An 18,318-nucleotide genomic window follows, 5' to 3' on the forward strand; every position below is an offset into this window, starting at 1 on the left:
AGCAATCCTATATAATAAAAGAGTAATATGGAAATCGACCAAATGGCTGAACAACCCAACCAGTCACTATGATGCGCACTGACTACCAGGGGGCAGACGCTCAATGCAGGAGCTGCCCCCTGGTGGTCATTGTGCTCCCACAGGGGAAGCACCACTCAGCCAGAAGCCAGCTCATAGCTGGCGAGCTCAGCAGCAGTGGTAGGAGCCTCTCCTACCTCTGCTGCAGGCAGGAGGTAAGGAGCGAGGGGTCCTGGACTGCAAGAGCCCCAGACTACAAGAGGGATGTCTGACTGCCGGCTTAGGCCCAATCCCCGAGGGGTCCCAGACTGCAAGAGGGTGCAGGCCGGGCTAGGAACTCCTCCCCAGTGCATGAATCTCCTACACCAGGCCTCTAGTATTCTTAATATAGTTCTTGGGGGAAAATGTTTCAGATGGTATGCATGCTTTTCTTTATTACTCACCTCATTTTTCCTCAAATATATCTGCACTGCTTTTTGGTGCCAAGAAGAGAAACAAGCTTTCAGTTATCTATGTTCATAAAGAGTCGAAAATCTTTACCAATTACATGTTCTAAAAAGCAATCTGTTAACTCTGAATTGCATAGCATCTAATATTTGTGTAGTTTGTTTTCAAAACTCATTCTGACCTTTTATTATTATAACAAGAGGCCTGGTGCATGAATTTGTGCACCAGTGGGGTCCCTCGGCCTGGCCTGTGGAAGCAGGCTGAAACTGGCTCTCTGACATCCCCTGAGGGGTCCCGGATTGCGAGAGGGTGAAGGTCAAGCCAAGGGACCCCACTGGTGCACCATTGGGGTTGGGGAGGGATGCGGGAAGTTGGCCAGCCAGGGAGGGGTCACAGGAGGGCTCCAGAGTGTTTCCAACCCGGCTCGCTCAGTCCTGATCAGCCGGACCCCAGTGGCAAACTAACCTACCGATCAGAGCATCTGCCCCTGGTGGTCAGTGCATGTCATAGTGACTGGTCAACCAGTCAACTGTCTGCCCCCTGGTGCACATCATAGAGAGCAGTTGAGTGGCCTTAGCATATCATTAGCATATTATGCTTTGATTGGTTGAACAGATGACCGAATGACCAGACACTTAGCATATTAGGCTTTTATTATATAGGATATCACTATAAAGAAAACTCTGATACAATGTAACAACCTGTCCAGAGCTAATCAGCCAGCTAAGATTTTGAATACAGACCTTCTGATCCACAAGAATTACCACTGCAGAAAAGGCTCTCTGTGGTGTAGAATCATAATCACGGTCAAAAATTTTATTTTGCAACCAATGTGTTCTAGCTATGTCCAGAAATCACAATTCTGGATAATTTACAAGTCAATTAAGTTATCCACTGAGCAGTTTCTCTTTTGGACCAAACATAAACCCATTTCCCACAGAAACACAATTTTTTACAAAACAATGTATAAGTTGTGACTATTCCTAAAAAGAAAAACAATGAATTTTAACTTCATAAGTTTACAAAATGATCAAACGTACCTTGGACTCTAATGATAATATAACTTATGCTGAAAGCATCTTGTACAAGGGAGATGGTTCCCACTTCATGTCCCCCCTGGTTTGTCCACCAAATATATTATATATTTTATTTTTCTTATTATGTGTCCTCTCTCCACTAGAATATAAGCTTAATAAGTAAAGGGTTTTTTTTCTTGTCCATTTTGTTCACTACTGGATTCCCACAACCAAAAAGAGTCCAAATCTGGCTCATATTAGGTGCTCCACAAATACTATCTGAGAGGAATAGAGGGAGGAGACTATACCCAAGAAGAAAATACAACATTAGTTGGCATAACATATTTGGGTAAATTATGTCATCCTCACCAGTGGTTCAGGGCTCATAAAAATCAATGGGTAAAGCCTTCTTGCACATACTTCACCTACATTTAAAAAAAAATAAAATCTAGTGAAAAACAAGAACTCAAGTTTTTTTGTTTGTTTGTTTTTTGTAGTTTTCATATTTTAGGCACCGGAATTATTTATTTTCGTGTATTATTTATCTTTATTGAAATATATCTGACATGCAACATGGTATAAATTTAAGGTATACAACATGCTATTGGATATCCTATCTAATAAAAGAGAAACATGGTAATTGGCGTACGACCACTACCCTTCCCATTGGCTAATCAGGGCAATATGCAAATTAACTGCCAGCCAAGATGGCGGCTGGAAGTCAGGCAGCTTGAAACTAACATGAGCCTTGCTTGCTTCAGTGATGGAGGACTGCAACGTTCCCCGCCTGCCTTGCCGGCCTCTGAGCTGGCAGTTTGAAACATAGTTACAAAAATAGAAGCTAAACAAAACCCCAGAAACCAGCTTTCAGCGGACTGGGATCTCAGAGCTGGAGTTGATACAGAGTTTTGATTATAGAACTTAAACAAACCAGATACCTTCTTTCAGCAGCTGAGGTCTCAGACCTGGAGCTAAGCCTCAGAGCTAAAGCTGGCCCAGAATAAAAAAAGAAAGAAAAAAAGGAGCAGTTGGGAGCTTCAGTCAGCCTGAAAAAAACCCTCAGCCCCTCACCCAGACTGGCCAGGCACCCCAGTGGGGACCCCCACCCTGATCCAGGACACCCTTCAGGGCAAACCAGCCAGCCCCACCCATGCACCAGGCCTCTACCCTATATAGTAAAAGGGTAATATGCCTCCCAGCACCGGGATCAGTGTGACAGGGGGCAGCGCACAAACCCCCTGATCGCCCTGCATCTCTGTGTGTGACAGGGGGTGGGACCACAACCTCCCTATCAGCCCTGCTCTGTTCATGACAGGGGAAAGCGCCCCAACCTCTTGATCATCCCAGTTCTGTGTCTGATAGGGGAGAGCTCCCCAACCCCCTGATCGGCCCTGCCCTGAGTGTGAGAGTGGCGTTGCCCCAACCACCTGATCTGCCCTGCCCTGAGTGTGACAGGGGGCGGTGCCCCAACTCCCCTATAGGCCCTACTCTGTGAGTGACATGGGGGAGCTCCTCAACCCCCTGTTCGGCCCTGCTCTGTGCATGACAGGGGGGAGCTCCCCAACCCCCTGATTGGCCCTGCTCTGTGTGTGACAGGGGGGAGCTCCTCAACCTCCTGATTGGCCCTGCTCTGTGCTTGACAGGGGGTGGCGCTGCAACCTCCCCATTGACCCTGCCTTGAGTGTGACAGGGGGTGGTGCCCCAACCCCCCAATCGGCCCTACCCTAAGCGTGACTAAGGGTGGCATCGCAACCTCCCAATCTGCCCTGCTCTGTGCATGACAGGGGGTGGGGCCCCAACTCCCCAATCGGCCCTGCTCTGAGCCCGACCAGGGGCTGCACCTAGGGATTGGGCCTGCCCTCTGCCACCTGGGAGCAGGCCTAAGCCAGCAGGTCGTTATCTCCCGAGGGGTCCCAGACTGCAAGAGGGCACAGGCCGGGGTCAGGGGCCCCCCAGCCCCCCGAGTGCACAAATTTTTGTGCACCGGGCCTCTAGTATTTATATATTGTAATATTATTGCAATTGTAGCAATCGTTAGCACCGCTATCACATCACATCATTACTTCTCCTTTTGTGATAGGAATAATTAAGACCTGGTCCCTCAGTAAGTTTGCTGATTCTAATACAATGCTGTTGTCTATATTCACTGCACTGTGCATTATTAGATCTCTGGGACTTATTTGTCTGTTGTTGTAAGTGTGTACCCGTGAGGTAGCAATTCATTCCACGTTGCAACACATGAAGACTGGGTTCCAGAACTCAAGTGACTTATCCAAAGTCACAGACTGGTGGGCTGGGGAGATAGGGTCCATGAATCCAATACCCATCATAGCCCATGTCACATTGCTCCTTGAAGGACAGTAGGAAGTAAATTATTTTACCTTTAAAATTATGTTGACATGCCATTTTTTTTCTCCTAGAAAATTAACCCACTTATTAAAAATATCTCACCATGAAGATCCATAATAGAAAACTTTTTCTACCTGAAAATTTATTATTTCCTTATAGTCAGTCTTTTTTAATTGCTTTACTTTGAGAAACTGAAGTCAAAGATGGAAGGAAAAATTATGATCATAATTCTAAAATAATTTAGATGGATGATTAAGAAGACATGCAAAGAACTTGTGAGTTTCTTAGAATCAAACTTATCTGCTATTAAGAATAATGCAGCATCATTCTGCAACATTTTTTAAATGACAACTACTCAGAAAGATATTTGCTGTGTATACTACATATAACTACATGGTACCTACAATCCCAGTTACTACTTCTCTCTCTTCCCACTTCATGTCCCCCCTGGTTTGTCCACCTAATATATTATATATTTTATTTTTCTTATTATGTGTTCTCTCTCCACTAGAATATAAGCTTAATAAGTAAAAGGTGTTTTTTTTTTCTTGTCCATTTTGTTCACTACTGGATCCCCACAACCAAAAAGAGTCCAAATCTGGCTCATACTAGATGCTCCACAAATACTTACAGAGAGGAATAGAGGGAGGAGACTGTAACCAAGAAGAAAATACAACATTAGTTGGCATAACATATTTGGGTAAATTATGTTGAAATACTATTTGAAGAATGAGCAAATATTTATTTGTAGCAAGTAGAGATGAATGTAGCTCTTGAATGAATTGCTGACTCCCACAGGGAAAAAGGTAGCATTCTACCGAATAGAAAAATACTATCCAACTTGAATAAGGGGTAATGTTTCCATTATAGTCTTGTAGTTCTACTAGCTATCATCTGAAGAGACAGAACAATTCTGCAGAGGTCAAGATGTCAATTTCAAATAAAAGAAATGGTAGGTTGAAAAATTACAGTGGCTCCCCAGTTAGTCCACATCAAAGTCAAGCATGTTTTTCAATAGGTTATAGTAAAGGGGAAAGTTTTCCCAGAAAGTGTTTCTTTTGTAGGAGAACCTAGTGTATAATAAAGATATTGATATAAATTGGAAAGAAAATAACTTATTTTTAAAGAAATAGGTATAGCATCACTTTACTATATAAGATAATACATTTTAGCAGGACTAAAGAAGTACAGTTTTTAATTACAATTTTTTCTGAACTAAGAATGAATTAATTTTTAAATATAAAAACAAAGAGATAAGTCACAGATCAGAGATACATACAAATAGATTTAAACAAATAAATTATAAAATGTTTACATCAACATATAATAAAATTTAAAGGCAAGTTACAACTTTATGAATAAGCACTTGCAAATTGTGATAAATATATATGTATATATCATATATACATAATAGTTAAAAATGGATAATAATGACAAGAAATAAGAAATACAAATAGCTAAGTAATATATGAAAAATATATGTATCCCCATTAATGATTTTTAAAAAGTAAAAGAGCCCAGCTGGCGTGGCTCATTGAGCATCGACCTATGAACCAGGTGCTCGCAGTTTGATTCCTGGTCAGCGCACATGCTCGGATTGCGGGCACGATCCCCAGTGTGGGGCGTTTGATGTTTCTAACTCTCTCCCTCTCCCTTCCTCTCTGAAATCAATTAAAATATTTTTTAAAAAAAGAAGTAAAAGGGCCTACCAAATTGATATATTAGGTTGTGGGCTTGGTGGAAGAGGCTCCCATGTATTGCTAATGGCAGCAAAAGATTTGGCCTTTCTGAAAAGTAATTTAGCAGTACACATTCATGTGAAAAAAATGTTCTGAGTCTTTAGGCATTAGCCTACTTTGGAGAGATATAGAAGGGAACAAAATAGCAAAATCTCTGCTCTCATGAAGCTTTCATTTTAGTCATGAAAATGAAGATGATTTCAAATAGAGACCAAGGCTACAGTGAAATAACTAGCGCAATATGATAGAAACTCATTGTGGGGGAGGCAATAAATGATGCTACTTTAGACTGACAAGGCCTCTTTGAGGTGATTTTTCATTCATTCATTCAACGCCATCTATGTGTCAGATACTGTTCTGGGCACTGGGAATTTTCAAAGTGAAGAGACCAAAATTTCAGCCTACAGGAAGCTCCCATTCAAAGGAGAATACACAGACATGGAAAAAAATCAAAATATGTTAGAGACAAGAAGTGCTAAGGAAAGGGCACTAAGAAGTACTCAGGCAGGAGGTGATTTAATTTATATGAATCAAAGTAGGCCTCATTAAGATGGTATGACATTCTAGTCAAGACTTGAAGGAGGTGAGGGAAGAGCTGGGAGAAGTAGATGCACAGGGGCCCTCAGATGAGAATGAAAGGGCCTAGAGCATGGGAAGCTAAGAGAGAGAGAGGGGAAAGGTGTGCTAGGGGTTAGATTTTATTTCAGCTATAAGGAGAGGACCTTAAGCAATTTTAATCGAGGAGATTGGTGAATGTGATCTGATTGTAGGGGAAAAATGTGCAAAGTGAACAGGATAGTTAACAGTTTTTTTCTGAAGTCTAAATCATTTAATATTTTGAAAGAAAGGTCCCTTAAACAAGTGTGTGTGCCTTTTCAGTCAATGATTTGATCTCTTATCCCAGTGTAAACCTAAAAAAAATAATCCCACTTTCAAAGCAATTTTCCTGGTCTCCATATACTCCTGAATCAAGCATGTGCATATGTGTGTGTAGCTTACACACTCAAAACAACGTGCACAAACTTATTTTCACTCCAGCTTTCCCCATAAACCAAATTATTTCTAACACCTTCTCACTTTCCTCTTTCCTTTTTGTAATACAAAAAAAGCCTGTATTACACCTCTACAAACAGGAGGTGGCAAGTTTGTTTTGCTGAACAAAAATAGGTTTGCCTGTACATGAAATAAAATGATGGCTGGCACATTAGTAGCAATCTTTTTTTAAAATATATTTTTATTGATTAAGATATTACATATGTGTCCTTGTCCCCACGTTACCCTCTATCCCCCCATCCCCCCGCTCATGCCCTCACCCCCCCCCTGTTGTCCATGTCCATTGGTTAGGCCTATATGCTTGCATATAAGTCCTTTGGTTGATCTTTCCCCCTTACCCCTACCCTCCCCTACCTTCCCTCCAAGGCCCGACAGTCCAATCAATGCCTCTCCGTCTCTGGATCAGCCCTTGTTCATCAGTTTATGTTGTTCATTATATTCCACAAATGAGTGAGATCCTGTGGTATTTATCTGCTCTCCAGTTCCATCCATGCTGTGGCAAATGGTAAGAGTTCTTTTTTCTTCTTCCTCTTCTTAAAGAATACCTTTCAGCATTTCATATAATGCTGGTTTGGTGGTGATGAACTCCTTTAGCTTTTTCTTATCAGTGAAGCTCTTTATCTGACCTTCTATTCTGAATGATAGCTTTGCTGGATAAAGTAATCTTGGTTGGAGGGTTCTTGCTATTCATCACTTTGAATATTTCTTGCCACTCTCTTCTGGCCTGCATGGTTTCTGTTGAGAAATCAGCTGACAGTCGTATGGGTACTCCCTTGTAGGTAACTGAGTTTCTTTCTCTTGCTGCTTTTAAGATTCTCTCTTTATCTTTTGCTCTTGGCATTTTAATTATGATGTGTCTTGGTTTGGTCCTCTTTGGATTCCTTTTGTTTGGGGTTCTCTGCGCTTCCTGGACTTGTAAGTCTATTTCTTTCACCAGGTAGGGGAAGTTTTCTGTCATTATTTCTTCAAAAAGGTTTTCAATGTCTTGCTCTCTCTCTTCTTCTGGTACCCCTATAATTCTGATGTTGGTACGCTTGAAGTTGTCCCAGAGGTTCCTTACACTATCTTCATATTTTTGGAATCTCTTTTCTTTTTTCTTTTTCGGTTGGGTATTTTTTGTTTCTTTGTATTTCAAATCTTTGACTTGATTCTTGGGATCCTCTTGTCTGCTGTTGGATCTCTGTAAATTATTCTTTATTTCAGTCAGTGTATGCTTAATTTCTAGTTGGTCCTTTTTCATGTCCTCCATGGTCTCACTATACTTATTGAGGGATTCATTAAATTTATCGGCGGTTTCCATAAAATTCTTGAAAAACCTTATAAACGTGGCCTTGAACTCTATATCCAGTTGTTTGCTTTCCTCCATTTCTGCCATTTGTGACCTGTTTCTTTGTCTCCGCATTTTGGCTGCTTCCCTGTGTTGATAGAGTGGCTTTGTGTGCTAGGTGTCCTGTAGGGCCCAGTGGCTCAGCCTCCCCAGTTACCTGAGGTGGACACTCTTGATGCACTCTTGGTGCCTTGGTTGTTGTAGGATCACTGGGAGGAATTGACCTCCAGGCCAATTGGCTGTGAGAATCAGCTGTGTCTGAAGTGGGAGAACTTCTGTGCTGAAGACACCCTTCTGGGGCAAGACTTGCTTCAGTGGGGCTTTGGTGCTGAGTCTGCTCCCTGAGTGTGTCCCTTATGGATCTGAGGAGTTGCAATCTGGATGGTCCCCCTAGTAGCAATCTTTTTAAATCTGCAATTTTAAAAGCTGTTAATGTACTTTTGCTTTATTTTAAAATATAACCCGCTAGTCCCCGCCCCACCCCTCACCCCACCCCTCACCCCCATTTTAAGCATCTTATCTCCTCCTTTTTATCATGTACACATCTCTGGCATGCTGGTGTAGTTTTGGTATGTTTGTAGAAGTTCGGCCCTTTCGTCTTTTTCTTTTTCTTGAATACACTTACATACAAACACACACACTCAACCTTTGGGATACCTGTTTTGTAAGTTCAATTTTTGAAAATATTAGGTGTGTCTAGGAAAAAAGACATGCCTATTACATGAATCAACATTTCGGTGCTATTGTTACCAAGTCAAAGTCTCTCTTGATCATTAGCTGCTTCTACAGAAAAGACCCCCTCGCCCAACCCAAAGTTCAAATTCCAGGAAGGGTTACCTGACATCCTTCGCTCCCTGTGGCTTTCTTCATAAATAGTCAGGATTGAATCTTCACACAAATGAGGCTCCGGGAGTGACAGGTTCTCATCCATAAATGTTGCCATACTGCTTGGTGAAGCTCTGAGAACCCAAGAACATTCCAGTTTTCCTTTATAATCCAGTGGATATCTTGGAGTTGAAAGAAAGCCTCTGGGCTCTCCTAGCTCCATTTCAGAGTAACAGCATGCAGCGCAGAGCACACAGACACCAGGGACCAGCCTAAACAAAGCAGAATGAGGCTCTATCACAAACTTGGAAAATTTAGGTTTACAAGAAGAAAATTAAAACTTTGTCACAATCAGTTACAAGTTCTTGGATAAAAAAGGATCATCCCATTTGATGTGTCCTATTTTCTTGAAATGAGGTTGTACGAGTAGAACTTAAGTTATAATTATGTAAAATGACTTTTCACTGAAGTTTTAAATTTTCTTGGAAAATGCACAGTGAATTACATTCCTTACTCTCTGCATGTTTTTATTCCTTCTCTTCTTTCAGATTGCTACTGAAGATCTGTTCCTAAAATCTTCACTGATTTTGCTGAACATTTATCCTACTGGGACAAATGATTACATTCATGGAGTCTGTGACTGAGGTCAAGGAAAGAATTTGCTGAAAGCACTTGAATGTCTCTCATTTCTCTGACTTACCTTTAAGTTCAAGGGCACCTTTAGACCTGCAGGGATACCTGCAGAGCTTCAGATGCCAGTAGTTCTCTGGCTAACTGAGCTTCTTCTTCAGGTTACATCCCTGACTCTTCTTTCCTCCCCTATGTCTCTTTAGTCCCTACATAAAAATCTTCTTATCAATTACATGTTTAAATACTCTGTATTAAAATTAACATATTTTAATGTATGAGCATTAGTTAATTAGTATATGCATTATTATATACAGTCTATGTAGAGAAATTAATCTAACCAAGGAGATAAATACAAAAACATATTTTTATGAACAGTAGACATGAAGAGTGGTAGAAAGGAAATACAATGCTATAGGAATTCAGGATTCTATTCCATTGCCCAGGCCTCTGTTATTTCTTTGCAAATTCTCCTTTTCATTTATATGGCTACTGTGATCTAATTTATAGATTTATTAGGTCTACTTTGATTTAATAGTAGCCTAACTGGTTTCCCAGTCTCTAATCTTCCCCCACCTTGCCCTCCAATCTGGGAATTGTGTATGAAACAAAATAACTGAGTCTTTCCTTGTTCAAAGCAACTAAAGTAGTATACCTTGCAATGTCTTTTACAGGGTGGCCCAATCTTTCCAATCTTTTCAATCTCCTTTTCCTCTCCATAATAATCCTCTATGACAAATCTGCCTGGAAAAAGAGCCAAATCCTAAAAGTCATGAATTCCCAACCAGTCACTGCTTTATATAAGTGGGGAACAATGAAAAAAACCATAGCTAGGATTCATTAATTACCGAGTATAAAAAGCAAGTGGTGAGGGTGGGGGGTGTTAAATATGGCATAATTCTAACATTTATCTCATACGGTAGTTATAGAACTAAAATAAAACAATGCCCTTTCATATGTAAAACTTTCTAAGTTCTTCGGCATGTATAAGAATTTCTGAACATATGCAAATGAGAAATATCTTTACGTGTCAACAATGTTCTTTCCTAATAGCCTGAATGGGACAAGTCAAAGAATACCACCACCACTTATTCTAAGTGCTTTACATGCATTAAAGTAGTCAGTCACTTGTTGAAATTATTCATTTAACTCAACCCATTGGAATCATTAGGTTTGGGGATGTTGGACCTAAGTTTGCTCTTCATTTCAACCCCAATTCCAGATTTCCTTTTAATCTAAACATGACTCTTCCACCCTCGTTTTTTCTCTTTGACCCTTATGTTGTCAGACATGACTCTTTGACTCTTGTTTTGACTCTTTGACCCTTGTGTTGTCAAACCATATCAACCACAACTGATCTCGAGCTACCCCTAGATTTTAGCAGACATTCTCTCCAACACGATTCTTCCCTTAAATCTTGCTGATTTCAGAAGCCATATAGGTAATAATTCCAGTACTGATACTTATCAATTTCTCAACTTTCCCCCACCGGACCTCAGCCTTATCTCAATGGTCAGCCTTAGAGACCTGGTCATTAGTAGGAGCCCCAAGCCTTTCATAAGCTCGGTTTTAAGCACCACTATCTCCAGCCACAAACTTTTATCTTTTCAACTTCCTCCAACACTTCCACCTTTTGAGACTTGCAATTCATCTATCCCCGTGGTCGGCAAACTGCGGCTCTCGAACCACATGCGGCTCTTTGGCCCCTTGAATATGGTTCTCCCTAAGCCTTAGGAGTACCCTAATTAAGTTAATACCAATATACCTACCTATACAGTTTAAGTTTAAAAAATTTGGCTCTCAAAAGAAATTTCAATCGTTGTACTGTTGATATTTGGCTCTGTTGACTAATGAGTTTGCCTACCACTGACTATCCTATCACATTTTCCTTATCCCTAATTTCTCTCACATCCTTGTTTACTCTCTCTCTCTCTCTCTCTCTCTCTCTCTCTCTCTCTCTCCCTCTCTTTGTAAAATATTAATGATATTTTACAGAGTGGAAGGGAGAGGGCTAGAGAGTTGGAAACATCGATCAGCTGCCTTCTGCACAGCCCCCACGGAGGACGTGCTAGCAACCAAGGTACATGCCCTTGACTGGAATCAAACCTGGGTCCCTTCAGACTGCAGGCCGACGCTCTATCCACTGAGCCAAACCGGTCAGGGCCCTTGTTTACTCTTTTTTTAGTTTAATTCCTGTGACCCATTGTCTTAATCCCTTCTTCATACACACTCTCAATTCCCTTACACTCTTGCATACTTGGGAAAATCCACTCTAACTGAATCAATTCTCTACCTGCTCTGCATCCATGTACCACTCAGTGTCCCCAGAGGAAAACATACAAATCACCCAATAGTTGGTCTCCCTCTAAATGTATAATCATTAATCTCTGAGGCGTATGCTGCCTAATAATCCTACCACATTTTTCTAGTCCATGCCCTTTGTCGTTTTTAAGAGAGCTATTTCATACTTTCTCTTTTTTTATTTTAACACCTCGAGCCTGTTTTCACAACCCTGTTTCATCTGCTGAGAAAATAGAAGCAATTAGAAGAGAACTGCCAGAAGCTCCTATCCCTACATGTACCCACACACCTGTATCAGTGACTAAATTTTCTGCCTTCCATCTGGCAATTATGGATGAATTGTGTTTTGCTTCTTCCTAAGACCAACCCCTCCAGCTGATTACTAGAGATCACCCTTCTCTTCTACTGAAGCCACCGTTCTAACAATTCCCCACCCCCTCTCTCTTGCATCTTCTTCAATTTTCCTCCAAGTTATCTTAGTTGTCTACTGTGGTTGAGTGTATGTGAGGGTGAGTGGGCAGAAATAGATGAGAAGGGAAAGACCCTGGCCATTTGAAAACCAAGAATGATGGTATCATTGAACTTTCATCTCCCTACAAGTCAACTACAGACTTCTAGTTCTCAAGCTGTTGTTTGCTATTAACTAAAAATCAAAACCCTATTAGCAAACAGACACTAACAATTGTGGGAGAATTGAGAGAGACACTAACCCTGGTACTGGTCTTGGTCATCTCACAGCTAGAGTCTTTACCTAGCAATATACCTAAAAGTATAAGGACCTTGGTTTATGTAGGAATAAATAGTTCAGAGACCAAAATAATTTTATGCACTTCTCCAAATTTCAGGCACTTGTTCACAACCACTGAAATCACTGTATCTATGAGGTAGAAAAGATCCCCAGACAGTCACCATAACATCTCTCCTCTCTTTCAGCTTAAACTACCCAACACCGAGTTTATAGTGTTCTGAAGAAAATAAGGGGACCCAGACATACAATGCTTTTTTTAAAATTCTTACTAGCTGTGTTAATGGGATAACATGAATATCCATTACCTGACCCGGTCTGCTGGAGACATGTGTGGTGGCAATTGTTTCCTTGGTAAGCTTTTGCTTTCATTATTTATCTGAAGTGAAACAAAGCTTGTATCTGGAGAGAACCAATCAAAAATAAATACAAATGAGTGCCTGAGACAACATGCAGTCTGTACCAAAGCAGCTTTTGTTAAAAAATAATGCATATCTAGGATTTAAACAGCCTCAGGAAAGGTCAGTTTTATCCTAACTGTCCAAAGGAGAACATATTTTTACAGAACTTTAATGTGCATGTTAATGTATTTCAAAACTAAAGTACTACTTTATAGTCTTCTCTTTCATAATGCTGATAAAAATCTGAAGAAAGAGGCATTGGTTTCATAATATCTGAAACATTTTTACCTTTGATTTTGGATTGGATCCAGTCCAAGAAGACACTCACCCTGGCAAATTCACTGGCTTCCTTGGCCAGGCACAGCCAACTCCCCGGCTGATGATGGCCTAGAGGACAAAGAGACGATTCTCATGTCTACTCACTAGTGGCCCACCAGAGTCTCCCTGAAACACCAAAGAAATGTGTCCTAGAAATTTTCTTTAATCAGAGTTCCTATTTTCAATTTTGGAATAAGAATAACCCATAATTTATTCATAAGACGTTTCTTTAATTTCTAAAAGAATTATTCTTTGTCAATTTGTACACCTTAGAATACTTAGATTCAAATAAATAAAATAAAAAATGAAAGAGGAGACATTACAACTGATACCACAGAAATACAAAGAATCATAAGAGACTGCTATGAGATTATACACCCAAAATTGGACCACCTAGAAGAAATACAGTCATGCACTACATGACAACATTTTGGTGAATGACAAACCACATATACAATGGTGTTCCATAATATCAGCATGAAGCTGAAAAATCCCTATCACTTAATGATGTTTTAGCTATTCTCACATGGGAATGCAATGCATTATTTACAAGTTTGTGGTGATGCTGGTATAGACAAACCCACTGTGCCACCAGCCATATAAAAGTATAGACATACAATTCCAGTAGTAGGATACACCATCTAGGTTTGTAAAAAAGATTATATTTGAACAAAGATGAAATCACCTAATGATTCATTTCTCAGAATGTATTCTTACCATTAAGTACAGTGCATGAACTATAATCATACAACCCACCAAGACCTAATCCTAAGACTATAGAAAATCAGAACAGACCAATACCAGTAAAGGAGATTGATTCAGGAATCAAAAACATCCCAACAAAGAAAAGCCCAGATGGCTTCACTGATGAACTTACTAAACATTTAAAGAATTGACTCTACTCTTTCTAAAATTCTTCAAAAAAATTGAAGAGGAGGGAACACTCTCAAGCTGATTTGATAAGGCCAGCATTACCCTGAGACACAGGACAGATAGGGGCAAAAAAATTACAAGCCAGTATCCCTAACGAACAAAGATGTAAAAATCCTAAACAAAAAATTCAGACAGATTTTCAAAACCCCGGAGAAAAAGTATTTGTGCAGAACTGATATCTGGGTTAAGGCACTAGTTGGGCAAATATGTGGCAAGTTGGAAGGTCAGAAGGAAATCAATGTGGCTGAAATGTAAGCAAGAGGAGAGAAGTATGAAAGCAATTGGAAAAGGCAGCAGGAGTGGGAAATGCATCACTGTGATTGCACAAATCCCTTAGTAGGTTAAAGAATTTGAAATATTTTAAAAATTTAAAACCTGAAATTTGTTGTGAACAAAAAGCCATAGGATTCTACATCACATATCTAAAACTCTCATGTCTCTGCATTCCAACATTTTTATTTTCATCTTCTTGGATGAGAAATTACATCAGCAGGTTCATTACCTCTGAGCATACACAAGAGGGTAAAAAATCAATTGGCCGATAGAAATAGCAGAGTCCATTTTATCAAAGCAAATTTCTGAAGTCACCCGTTTGTGAAAGAAATCTAGCCCCCTTTACCAGTTAGAATCTCATCTCCGTATTTTCCTTCCCCTACAATGACTGTAAATTTGGTCATGCTGCAGCCAAAATGACTGCTGGGTGAAGCAGAAGAAAGAACAAGTGCCAACCGAGATCACAATATGCGGGTCACCTTTGGCATGAACCCAATTTCTTCCCCAGTTCCATTTTGCTCTCTCTCTCTCTTTTGTTTTGTTAATCTTCACCCAAGGATTTGTTTTCCATTGATTTTTTTTTTCCAGAGAGAGTGAAGGGAAGGGGAAAGACAGAGAGAAACATCTATGTGAGCAAGACACATTGATTGGTTGGCTTCCACATGAGCCTCGACTGGGGTGTGGATCGAGCCTGCAACCAAGGGGCGTACCATTGACTGGAATTGAACCCGTGACCCTTCAGTCCTGGGGCCGGCGCTCTAACCACTGTGCAACCAGCCAGGATCTTTGCTGTCTTGATGCAGAGTAAGGTCTTCCCTCAATGTTATATGCTGTCCCACATGACGGAGATAGTAGAGCCATTTGTGATATTCCTGATTCAAAGCAGAGAGAAGAAAAAAAAATCCCTCAAAAGGGGAAGAATGAACACACTAATTTAGAGTTTTATTTTTAATAATACAACTTTGTCCTCTAGCAGAACTGGGAGTGGACTTCCCATATTCCTCAGATCTTCCTGTCCACATCCTGGTTCTGTGCCTGTGAGCTCTCCCCCGACCTCCCCAGGCCTCCACACCCCCACTCTCCGGTCCCCAGAAAGCAGGCCATAATGTAGGAAGTGCTGTTCCTGCAGCCCTCCAACTATGACCTTGGGGAAGTAGTGTATAAATATCCCAGCTCCCTCACCCTTCAGAGGGAATCAATAGTCTTAGTGTGTTTTGTGTCACTGCCAGATTTTTGCTGCAGGATGAAGCTCAGTCCCTCACTGTGGTAGCGACTTAATATCACAACCCAGGCTGCCTTCCCTTCCCTATACCTCCAACCTACTCACTTTCCTACAAGTGATCTGCACTTCCTAAACAGACCATTACACTTGAGTACTTGTCACAGGGTGTGCTTCTGGAGAATGCAAATTAAGCTACTCAACATATAACAGAATGTGAGTAATGCTTGATGCTGTGAATGGGTTTAAGTACAATGCATTTATACTCAGTGTTAAGAAGGGACCTCTTCCCTTCTCTCTTCATGTTTTCATGTGAAAGGACTTCTATTCAGGTTAACGCCCAGTTTTCTCCCCATAAAAGTGACATCCATTGGTTCATGTTTCTTGATTTGAGGGCAAGGGGGAGAGACTATCAAAAGCAATAAAGACTAGAGATTCATTTTTTTCCTCCCCCTCCACTCTAGACCAGTATGAAATGATAAATCTGGGGAAGTATGTCTGCCCTGAAGACCACGGCTTTCTTTTAGGAGGGCTGCTCAGATTGAGACTAGATATTGAAGGTGGGCTACAGAGTGTTAGAAATGCTTTTTGAGTGTATCTAAACTCACATTCTTCAGTTGGCTTTGTGAAGAGTAAAGCTGGTGTTTGCAATCTATTTCCCCATATTCTGTTGTGTTTTTTTTTTTTTTTCTTAGCTGGTTCTGAACTTGCCAATAGTATGCTCGCCCCTGTGAATATATCTGTACAGCTTTGTGCCTCTACAATATCACTGAAATGAAACTATTGCTTTGTGACTTTTTTCATTGCACATGCAAACTATTTTTCAAAAGTTCTCATTCTCTTCATGATTATTTTATTTTAATCTGTGATGGAAAATCAAGTATGAGCACACTGGAGGTTAATAACAATCTTAAACAATTAAACTCTTAAGTCATAAATAGGACACACTAATTTAGAATCCTTATTTGCTTGTTCCTGTTTTCCCAAAGGCTTAAATATAACTGCAAACATCGTCCCACCTGCAGGTCAGTTTGGTGGTGCTGCCATCTCCTACCTCCTCATGCTGCTCTCTGTTCTCATCTGCTCTTCTGGCTGCAGGCTGTTTCCACCCTCTCTCTCTGCCATCTCAGCAAGTTTGGATACTGCAACTCACTCTTCCTATGGTCCTACTAGGCCTTTGAGTGAGGGGATGTGGCATGATACTATGAAGCAGGCTAAGGGAGCTGTCTGTGGTTTGAGAGTGTTCTCCTGTGTGAAGACAGTCTCCAGCAGATGACAGCTTTCTCTGTTCCCCTGCAAAATCCTACTTGTCTCACCTGACAGCAATCCTTCCCTCCAGTTGCTGCAAAGCTAGCACAGATCATCCTCTCTGTGATCCCTCCTGGGTGAGCAGAATAATAAGTGCGTCTGCAGGTCTCTCTTTCTAACACAAGCACTTGAATTTGCTGCAAGCGACTTGCCAGGCCACCATCTAATTAAGGAGCAGATTCTGAAAGAGAGCGTAATAATGAAGTGAGCAAGAAATTAAGTTAGAAAATATATTTAAGCTCAGACTCGCTTAGCACCAATGTAATTGCAATCACTCAGGCATGCCTGTGCTGATGCAGAGCGTTGAGTCAAAAACTGTGTGTCACGCAGGCTGTCTTCATTTCCAGATGTGGCATCTTTGTAAAGGGAATACATTGGCAGGAGAATGAGACCAGAAACACTTTTTCCTAGCTCATTTCCACTCTAAATGTCAGTGTTTCAAATATTGCTACATAAGATTTCAGAAAGAGGATTCAACGAAATATGAATTGTTATATGTAATTGACATTATTACATACTAGAGGCCCGGTACACAAAAATTTGTGCACTCGAGGGGAAGGGGGGGTGTCCCTCAGCCTGGCCTGTGCCTTCTCGCAGTCTGGGACCCCTCGGGAGATAACGACCTGCTGGCTTAGGCCTGCTCCCGGGTGGCAGAGGGCAGGCCCAATCGCTAGGTGCAGCCGCTGGTCGGGCTCAGAGCAGGGCCGATTTGGGTGTTGGGGCGCCGCCCCCTGTCATGCACAGAGCAGGGCGATCGGGAGGTTGTGATGCCACCCTCAGTCACGCTCAGGGTAGGGCCGATTGGGGGGTTGGGGCACCGCCCCGTCACACTCAAGGCAGGGTCGATGGGGAGGTTGTGGCGCCACCCCCTGTCACACACAGAGCAGGGCCAATCCGGGGGTTGGGGTGCTGCCCCCTGTCACACACAGAGCAGGGCCCATCAGGGGGGTTGGGGCTCCTTACCCTGTCACGCACGGAGCAGGGTCGATCAGGGGGTTGGGGAGCTACCCCCTGTCACGCACAGAGCAGGGCCCATCAGGGGGGTTGGGGAGCTCCACCCTGTCACGCACAAAGCAGGGCCCATCAGGGGGTTGAGGAGCTCCCCCCTGTCACTCTGAGAGTAGGGCCGATAGGGGAGTTGGGGCGCCGCCCCCTGTCACACACAGAGCAGGGTGGATCAGGGGGTTGGGACGCCGCCACTGTCACACTCAGGACAGGGCCGATGGGGAGGTTATGGCTCTACCCTGTCACACACAGAGCAGGGCCTGTGGGGGGGGGGAGCAGGTTGGGGCGCCGCCCCCTGTCACACACAGAGCAGGGCCGATCAGGGGGTTGGGGCGCCGTACCCTGTCACACACAGAGCTGGTCCCGGTGCTGGGAGGCATATTACCCTTTTACTATATAGGGTAGAGGCCTGGT

General features: G+C 41.9%; 1 protein-coding gene across 1 annotated transcript in view; it reads right to left on the reverse strand.

The window, feature by feature from the left end:
• The window catches only part of OVCH1 (ovochymase 1), a 47,912-nt gene that overhangs the window by 1,312 nt on the left and 28,282 nt on the right, over positions 1–18,318 (reverse strand). The window contains 7 exon segments of the mRNA XM_059681135.1: positions 1,506–1,561; positions 1,837–1,906; positions 8,787–9,046; positions 12,756–12,849; positions 13,137–13,190; positions 13,193–13,292; positions 16,908–17,062. Of these exon segments, the coding sequence (XP_059537118.1) occupies positions 1,506–1,561; positions 1,837–1,906; positions 8,787–9,046; positions 12,756–12,849; positions 13,137–13,190; positions 13,193–13,292; positions 16,908–17,062 (789 nt within the window).

The sequence above is a fragment of the Myotis daubentonii genome, chromosome 2 (assembly GCF_963259705.1).
Source record: "Myotis daubentonii chromosome 2, mMyoDau2.1, whole genome shotgun sequence".
Lineage (NCBI taxonomy): Eukaryota > Metazoa > Chordata > Mammalia > Chiroptera > Vespertilionidae > Myotis > Myotis daubentonii.